Source organism: Herpailurus yagouaroundi, unplaced genomic scaffold (assembly GCF_014898765.1).
Source record: "Herpailurus yagouaroundi ecotype Mexico unplaced genomic scaffold, PumYag 140, whole genome shotgun sequence".
Lineage (NCBI taxonomy): Eukaryota > Metazoa > Chordata > Mammalia > Carnivora > Felidae > Herpailurus > Herpailurus yagouaroundi.
Window position 1 is genome coordinate 27,790,096 of NW_024412395.1, and position 9,943 is coordinate 27,800,038.

The 9,943-nt window shown below is 39.0% G+C and overlaps 1 protein-coding gene across 1 annotated transcript; it reads right to left on the reverse strand.

The window, feature by feature from the left end:
- Positions 1-9,404: 9,404 nt before the first annotated feature.
- LOC121030232 (60S ribosomal protein L38-like) lies at positions 9,405-9,625 on the reverse strand. Its single transcript, XM_040474648.1, has one exon. The coding sequence runs from the start codon at positions 9,623-9,625 to the stop codon at positions 9,413-9,415; it is 213 nt and encodes a 70-aa protein (XP_040330582.1). The 3' UTR covers positions 9,405-9,412.
- Between the last annotated feature and the right edge of the window lie 318 nt (positions 9,626-9,943).

The following is a 9,943-nucleotide window of genomic DNA, read 5'->3' on the forward strand; positions in this document are numbered from 1 at the left end:
AGCTCTTTAGCTTAACTTAGTTGGAAAGACAGACCAAACCTATAAAATAATAAAAACTCAACAGAATAACTGGTTTTAGCAGCCAGCACCAAATAATCATACACTGGATCACCTCGTCTCCATCTGGAGGGAGTTATAGGAGAGTTCCTGTATCACCAGCCCAGGCAGAAGGGGCCTTTTGATGATGGAATGTTCTGTTTGGGTTTAAAGTTCTATGAGTCTAGGGGCACCTGGGTGGCTCAGTTGGTTAAACGTCCAACTCTTGATTTCAGCTCAGGTCATGATTTCATGGTTTGGGAGATTGAGCCCCGAAGCCAGCCTTCAGTCAGTCTCTGCTCTGGGTATGGAGCCCGCTTAAAGATTCTCTCTCTATCCCCCTCTGCCCTTCTCCACTTGCTCTCTCTCTCTCTCTCTCTCTCTCTCAAAAAAAAGTTCATGAGTCTAAAAATGTTTAAAAGTATATCAGAAAGTCCTTTTCTGTTATAGATTATTTCTGCATCTCCAAATTGTCCAAGTTCTTAAGTGGCTTTTGGATTTGGGGGTAAATACAAAAACAATATTTAAAATAATCTCATATTCCCTCTCTGCCTTTAATATGACATTTCCAGGTCTGAAATGAAAAGCAAAGTTACATAATTGTATTCCTGTATATGGAGGGTAAAATGTTTTTATTTGGGCTGTCAAGAGGAAACAATGTTAAATTGTTAAAATAGAAATCAAAACTGCACAGAAAATTGGAGATTTTGTAGCTACAGATATTACTTTGAGTTTGATCGCTGTCGTCTGCTGGGTGAAGTCTGACTTTATGGTTGTCCGTTATGTGTGTGTTTGAAAGCTTGGTTCTGTCCTCCCTTCATTTGAAACATTCCTAAAGGCATTTTCCAGTGAAATCCCACCCAGTGAATTGACTCACATCAGAAGAATTCCAGAAACAAGAACAATTGTGCCCTTTCTGTCATTGATGTAATGGTGTTTTTCAGCATACTTTACTAGTCATGAGCGATATTTTGGCAGGCAGCTGAAATAACCCTAGATATCTAATTGCATTACTGACTTCCACCTTCCAAAGGGTACCTCAGGGGAAGAGACATTATTTTAGGAACATTCTTTATTTTTTAACTGGAGGATATTATCTGTTAACAAAATGGCAGATTAAAAAACAGACTTTTTAGGTTTTTTTGCTTTGTTTTGTTTTTGATCCTGTTTTTGAGTTTTTTAATGTTTAGTTACTTTTGAGGGGGGTGAAAGGGGTAGAGACACAGAATCTGAAGCAGGCGCCAGGCTCTAAGTTGTCAGCACAGAGCCTGATGTGAGGCTTGAACTCACAGAGTGCAAGATCATGACCCGAGCCAAAGTGGATGCTTAACTGACTGAGCTACCCAGGCGCCCCTGTTTTTTGTTTTTTATTTATTTTTTTTAGTGTGTCTGAGGAACACAACATATATTCAAAACACCCAAGTTCCTTAAAATAGATTGGTATAGAGCATTTTGAGAACTCCTGGGCTTATCCTTTTATGACAGTTTAAAATTGTGGGAGTATTGAAATGTTTACCAACTAAAGTGACAGCATTGTCTTAAAGATATAAGTTTACAATTCTACACCTTACTTTTATGTGAAAAATTTTCTAGAAATTATGCCTTCCTAAAAATTGAAAGAAACTCTTAATTTTGCTTAGTTTTGTTTCATTCCATATTAAATACACTTTGTAAAAGTTTCTATTTTGCATATTTTGTAGATCTCTTGAAGAACATTAAAAAGTTTTTTTTAATGTTTGTTTATCTTTTGAGAGAGAGAGAGAGCACAAGTGAGGAAGGGGCAGAGAGAGGGGGAGATACAGAATCTGAAACAGGCTCCAGGCTCTGAACTGTCAGCACAGAGCCTGATGTGGGGCTCGAATTCACAAACTGCGAGATCATGACCTGAGCCAAAAGTCTGACACTCAACCCACTGAGCCACCCAGTTGCCCCTTGAGGAACATTTTTTGATCTAGGATTTTCTTTTAGACCAGATAATTTGAAACTGAATGTCCTATGTTATAAAGGCTCTGTATGTTCTGTATAGTTTGCTTAGTTTCACTTCTCAGGTAAAAATGGTCTTTCTTTTGATTTGGTAATTTGATAAGCTTCATACTTGTTTGAAACTGAGGTGGGTTTGTAAAGCAGATTGTTTTACTTAAAGTAAACTGTGTACCCTCTTCTACCTGGTATCTGGAAGAATTGCCAAGAGAGTCCCCAACATTTCATTCAGGGGAAGAGTGTATCAAACTGTTAGTTTTATTTTTTTAATTTATTTTTTAATATATTTTTTAGGGAGAGAGAGTGTGAGCCAGGGAGAGGGGCACAGGGAGAAAAAGGGAGAAAGAGAGAGAGAGAGGGAGAGAGAGAGAGAATCCCAGGTAGACTCTACACTCAGCGTGGAGCCTGACACGGGGCTTAATCTCACAACTCTGGGCTCATGACCTGAGCCAAAATCAAGAGTCCGATGCTTAACCGACTGAGCTACCGAGGTGCCCTAAACTGTTAGTGGTTTGTTTTTTGTTTTCTTTTTTTTTTTTTTGAAGTCAAATTTGGTTTTTTCATAGTTCTAATGTTTTCTTCATTTATCAAGAGATCAACTCTAGTGGTGCCTGGCTGGCTCAGTCGGTAAGACATGTGACTCTTGATCTCGGGGTTGTGAGTTCAAGCCCCATGTTGGTGTAGAGGTTACTTAAAAAAGAAAAGAAAGAAAGAAATCAATTCTAGTCTCCTGGCCTCATGTTTTGTGCTAGTTTTAGGTTACGATGTAGTTTAAATTTTAGTTTAAAATTCTTTTCTGAAAGAATTTTTTCTTTTCTTATAATTATGGTGTAATTACAATTGATTAAAATAGTAAAGATCACTATTTTTTTTGGTCAGTGTTTAAGACAAAGCATTTTATGTATTTTCTCAACAATAAGAAACTGAAATATTTGCCCTAGAGAGAGGCAGTGAAGATCTGAACAAGAGTTAAAAGATAATAATCATCTGAATGGTAATTACCATCAGGAATGCTAAACTACCTGAAAATAATCCTTGGCTTCCACCAAAAGTAAAGTGACCCACAAGCTCACCCATGGTGGGTCATTATCAACTGTGTGTTTTTTTTTTTTTTTTTTTAATTTTTTTTTTAACGTTTATTTTTTGGGACAGAGAGAGACAGAGCATGAATGGGGGAGGGGCAGAGAGAGAGGGAGACACAGAATCGGAAACAGGCTCCAGGCTCTGAGCCATCAGCCCAGAGCCTGACGCGGGGCTCGAACTCACGGACCGCGAGATCGTGACCTGGCTGAAGTCGGACGCTTAACCGACTGCACCACCCAGGCGCCCCTATTATCAACTGTTTTTAATGGAGCATAGTGCTTAAAAGCAGGTGCTATGGAGGTAGAAAATTCTGGATCAAATTTCACACTGCCCAGACTGATCATTTGATACTGAAATAGCTATTCATCTTAAAAACCTCCGTTTCCTCATCTGTGACATATTACAATGATACTTACAGCACGGCAGATCAAAATGGTACGCGTAGCACCTAATTCAAATCAGAGCTTGTGAAGACTGTATGTATGCTACTTTCACAGTCAGAAGTTGCTATAGTCTGGATGTTTGTGCCCTCCACAATTTATATACTGAAATCCTAACTCCCAGTGTGAGGGTATTAGGAGGTAGGGTTTGGGGAGGTGATTATGTCATGAGAGCAGAGCCCTCAGGGATGGGATTAGTGCCCTCATAAAAGAGACCTCGCAGAGCTCCCTCACCCCTTGTACCCTGTGAGGAAGTCTACAACCTAGAGGTGGTCCCTCACCTGATTATGCTGGCACCCTGATCTCAGACTTCTCCAGAACTGGGACAAATGTCTACTATTTATATGCCACCCAGTCTGTGGCATTTTGTTACAGCAGCCCAAATGGATGAAGACCGAAATAATCACCATTAACATATTGGCAAATTCCATTCTATTTTTTTCTATGGATATGTTTTTTATCATTGGAAAAGTGGTCCTTATAATGTGTATCTAGCTTTTAGATTTCAGTGTTCTCTTGTGAGAAATTTTGTTAGATGAGCTTTAAAAATCACAATTTAAGAGACTAATATTCTATTATACAGAATAAGAATGTGACTTATTTAAATATTCCTCTATTATCAAATATTTAGGTTGTTTGCACTTTTTATTCATTATAAATAACATTTCCAAGAATATCCTTCTACCTGTATATTTAAAAGTGTAATGAATACACTAAAATATATAAAGATTTTAAAAGAATTTGAGGTATTCTAAATGCTTTTCTGAAAACTTGTAGCAATTTACTGGCCCATCAGTATTGCCTTATAGATTTGTGAAGCCCAAATCAAGACTTTCTTTTTCATTTTGATCTACAATAAATGGGCAAATTCTCACTAATTTCCCCCATGGTTAACACACAGACAAAAATCTGTCTTAGCTCATTATGACGTTTGACTGCATATCTTGAATTACATTAAAGTTTCAATAGTTATAATTCATTTCTGAAGGAATTTTAAGTGGCAACAGAAAAAGAAAGGATTAAGGGAGTTGTATTATTGGCTATAAGAACTATATGGACTTAACTAACAATGGCTAATCATTACAAGGAACACAAGAGGCAGGCAAAAAGTTCTTGTGCTTTCTGCCCTCATTTCAAAGGGGAAAGATAATGAGGAGAAGAGACTGGAGCATCATTTGCCCAACTGCTTGGTCCTTCATGTGGGGCATGTCTCCTTTGCATCATTATCCAAAACTAGCTTTTCAGCCAAAATATGTTTACTGGATGTCAGGTTTAGTGGAAACGTGGCCAGTGGAATTCATGTGAGAGGAGAACATCACACATGTGGCCCGGGTCTAGGATTCAGTCATTCATTCTTTAAATATTTATTGAGGACCAACTGGGTGCTGGGCCCCATTCTAAGCATATCAGTGAGCTAAAGAGATAAAAACTCTTGCCCTTTTGGAACTTGTCCTTCTGTAGGAGAAGACAATAATAACATAAGAAATCCATTTTATAGTACATTTGGAAGTAATCAGTGCAACGAAGTGAAATAAGGCAGAGAATGGGACAGCTTGGGTGGGAGTGGATGTTAACATTTTTAAATGGGTAGTTAGGAAAGGTTTCCCTGATCAGATGACTCTTGAGCCAAACTTGAAGGAGGTGAAGAAATGAGCCATGCAGATGCCTGGGGCAAGCACCAATAGGGGTCTAGGCGTGTCTGGTCCATTGGAAAATTGGCTCTATGAAAGTATTTGTGAAGAGGGTCCAAGATATGTGAGACAGAACAGATCCTGACAGAGAACAGAAAGCTGTATGCATGAGAAGCTTGACCCAAGAACCACTGAAGATGAGAAGAAGAAAGATCCTACATGGCAGTTCATGCTTAAACTTGGTTCTGAATATGTCTAGAAAGAATTTTGCTGCCCAAGTACCACTGAGTTAACACGGAGTGTATCACAACAGGGGACGACCTGTTTCCCTTCCTCCACAGACCTTGCAGCAGAAAGGACTATGCCCCTTAGGGTGCAGGGTGAGAAGCAGCAGTCACCACTATGGTATGATATCCCCCTCAGGGAACTTGGCCCCTAGCAGTGGGCTCTTGAATTGCGGATGCTCGTGGGGCTTGTTCTATCTTGTGGGATAAAGAACAACACCAGTGAAAAGTACTTTCTGCATCAAGAAAGCTAGAGGAGCTAAATGGTCAGGATGGCAAGAATTCTAAGTTAGAGACAGAATATGGCAAAGTGTGGTAGGCATACAAGTAATGGAGTACAAAAGAAAGAGATCCCTTGGGAACTTCTAGGTGTGTGTGTGTGTGTGTGTGTGTGTGTGCGCGCGCGCGCGCGCATGCACGTGCCCGTGCATGTGCATGTGCGTGTGTGTGTGTGTGTGTGTACGTGCACACACACACTTTATAGGAGATCTAGGTCTGTGAGAGTAACTTATGTATGAAATTTATTTTTTCCAAGTTGTTATTTAAATTCTAACTAGTTAACATACAGTGTAATATTAGTTTCAGGTGTAGAATTCAGTGATTCATCATTTACACACAACACCCAGTGCTCATCACAAAAAGTGCCCTCCTTAATGCCCATCATGTATTTAGCCCATCCCTCCACCCACCTCCCTTCCGGTAACTATCAGCTTATTCTCTATAATTAAGAGTCTGTTTATTGATTTGCTTCTCCTTTTTTCCCCTATATTCATTTGTTCTGTTTCTTAAATTCCACATAGTAGTGAAATCATATGGTATTTGTCTTTCTCAGACTGACTTCATTTAGCATAATACTCTCTAGCTGCAACCACGTTGCAAATGGCAAGATTTTATTCATTTTGCTGGCTGAGTAATATTCCATTACCATATATTCCATACCTATCTCACATCGTCTTTATCCATTCATCAGTTCATGGACATTTGGGCTCTTTCCATAATTTAGCTATTGTTGACTGAAATTTATTTTAACATAATTTGTCCACACAGGCAAACCTATAAATTACTGAATATTAGTATTGAACCAAAGTTTTGCCATAAATAGTTTCTCATTAATTTTTTTTTCCTTCTTTAGGTCAATTATGCCAAAGATCAACAGTCAAAGCCAGTACTAATCTCTAGCAAGGAAGTGTGACTAGCACCACAAGTCTGTAATTTGGCAAACTCACCTAGAAAAAACTGAATGTAAATGACCACAACTCTTCTGTTATTTTTACCTGGTCATTTCAAGGCCAAACCAGCAAGAGAGATTTAGATAAGATACAAAGGATTTTATTATTCACACCTTAGGGAGCAGTATAAACATCAGCATATTTGGTGCCCTAAACCTTCCATTCTTACTGTGCGACCCTAAGGGATCCAGGTGATGCCCACATGTATAGCTAAGTTGTATTATAGGATAGAAATACTGCACTTAGAAAATCTGAAAGTTGTATACTGAGAAACCAGCTTGCTGACCCATTACTTGGGACGGGGATATCGTCTCTATCTTCCATGAGTGTTCACTACACAAATATCCTGGTGCAGATAATCAGGAACAAAAGAAGTCAGTGCTTCTGCTTGCAAGATAGGCAGAAAATGAGAGACCCACAGAGAATTGTTTCCCAACAACATTAGCACCGGTTTCATGGAAATAAGCCAAAAACTGGAAAACAAACCTAACACCTTCTCTTTTTTGAGTCTACATCATTCCTGAAAGAAACCCTGTCACTACTAATACATTCTCAAATTGCCATGACCTTCAGATTGCTAGCCATACCTTCTGGGGCAGTGTGGCCTTTTCTTTTGTGCTATTGAGGGACAGCCCCTGTGGGCATGTAACCAGTGCTCTTCAGGCATGTTAGGTGAGTATCTTGTAGAGACTGGTCTCTCTCTCATTATTTCCTTGATACATGCTGTTTCATGTTCTGCAGAACCTATGGCATTTGGTCCTCAATAGGCAGATCTAGCTATCTGGTTACATAGCATCGTGGGATGGAGTCTGAGATGGAGAAGAGATTGTTGGAAGGGAAGCATGACACAATGGCCAAATCATAAACCATAACTCCATTAAGTCCTATTTTCGTATTGAATAGGCAATGAAATTGTATTACCTGTCTCTTACAGTGGGAAGAAAAATCAATATGGGCTGTTTCTTCATGTGATGAATGTTCTTCTCCATCGTCCCTGCTGTCGCCCCCCGCAACATTTAACATTAGCATGATAAGAAACATTGCAAAGTGTGGGATGGGCCTGTGTCTTCAGAAGGTGATTTCTCATATCAGTCAGTGAGTATAGTTTTTAAAACAGCATTTGTCATTATGGCTAAAAATGTTTGTAATCAGGAGGGAGTAAAGCAACATTAAATTATTGAACAAAGATTTCTTCTACCTCCCTGTAGGATATCTAGAAATAGCAGTCAAGTGTGTATAATATAATAGAAAAAGTGCTAGAACTGGAATTGACTTCAGCTCCGCATGGATTAGTTATGCGGTCTTGATGAAATTTAACATCTCTGACTTTCAGATGTTGATATTTTGAATGGGGAGGATAATCTTTATTCCGTTCTCCTCATAGGTTCATAATAATTATTAAAATGAACAATGTACTATAAGCATATGAAGATGCTTCAGTAATCAAGTCTGATGTAATTGTGAAATGGTATTCCAATTATGGCAATATTTAAAGCAAAGTAGAATCTGTTCATAATATAGACATTGAAGAATGAGATCAGTATTCCTGCGAGTTTCATTTTTTTGCAACATAGGGAAAATAGTATGATTGATAACAAGATCAAATCCATGTAAGAATGAATGACATTCTAGAATATGTTAGGGTAATCTAAGTAACACGTTTCCAACATTGTTCTCATTTTTCACTATCATTTTTCTTAGTTGTTCAATCGCCATGTATAACCAAGTGGTGACCAAACTGCTTATTCAAATTTCCTGGAGTCCTCTACCTTTTTCATCTCAAACTTCTGTGATAACATCACCCTTAATTTATGATTCTAGTCATAATGCTGGTGTCTTCTCTTTTTGACAACTGAGAAATTTAATAGGAATCAACAAATAAACTGGGGGTGAGTAGTAGAGAAAAGGGCTTTGTCTCTACATGTGACTAGAGCAATTCAAGCAAATCATGACCTACAAAGCAACCTACAATATCTGCTTTTGTTTTAATAAAACATGGATCCACAGTGATTCCATGGAAATAAGCCACCAACAGTGGGAATCAATGCGCACAAGTACTAGCTTTTTTTTTTTAAACTAATTCACTCACCACTAACTTATGTAAGTTCTCATCTTGAAACTGATGATGGCTGACACAGAAATATTTCTAGGATCAAAACTGAAAGCAGGTAGATGCTGTGGTTGTGATACTAAGAATATCAAGTCTGCCTGAACTGAATACATGTTGAGGTTGCTGAGATTTGGTTCATTGAACAACTGGGTGACAGACATATAGTTCAGATATGACTGCGCACTTGGAATTTCTTTCAGCAACTTAATAGATGCTGTGTGTGTGTGTGTGTGTGTGTGTGTGCGCGTGTGCGTGTGTGCGTGTGTGTGTTTGCAAGACTACTACCCAGCAGTTTAAAACCCAGTTAGTTTAAGAGTCAGGTGTTAGTTCTTTTCTTGGATATCGGGAACCAGCGGTCTCGCTGGAGTGGTATCAGCTGCATTGGAGGGAAAAACAGAGAGTGACAAGAAAGGTAAAAGGAAGCTGAGTGAAGAAGCTTGGTTGAGTCCCATTTCTTGGATAAACTTAGGTCAGTCAAGCATTCCAGAGTATCTGCTTGCTAATACTCAACTTGGGCAGGTCTGAGTCACCCTTTTGGATATTATATAATGCCTAGACTAAGTATTCTTTTTTTAAAATAGATTTTTAAAGTTTTAATACAGTGAAATCAGTGCTAGGGTCATTTTAGCTCCTTTATTGCCAACCTGGGGGGCAGAGGCTGCTTCAGTTTCACTGCCCTTTCTTTGGCTGTGATGACCAAGATATCAAAGTATCTGCTGCATCGAACTTTAGACTTCACATTATCCTTATTTTCCTTGACCTTGACAGTGTTGGCATCACTTCTTCTGGCTTTGAGCAGAAGGTCCTTGATTTCGTCAGTTTTGTGAGGCATGGCTATGGGGAGCACAGGAGAGCATGTGCCTGGCGCAGTGAGCTGCAAGGCTGGGGTAGACAAAGTATTCTTGAGATCACCAACTTTCCTGAGCAATGGAAGATCATGGTGGAATATGTGAATGGTTTAAGTTGGTAGCTCTCAAATTTTAGCATGTGACAGAATCATCTAGTGAACCTTTAAAACAGATTGCTTGGCCCTATTCCCAGAGTTTCTGTTCAGCAGGTCAGGGGCGGAGCCTGAGAATTTACATTTTTAACAGGTTCCCAGGTAATATAGATACCACCGGCTAGAGGACCACATTTTGTGACCCATCAG

Coding starts and splice junctions, on each gene's coding strand:
- LOC121030232 (XM_040474648.1), bottom strand. CDS start 9,625: ATGCCTCACAAAACTGACGAAATCAAGGACCTTCTGCTCAAAGCCAGA.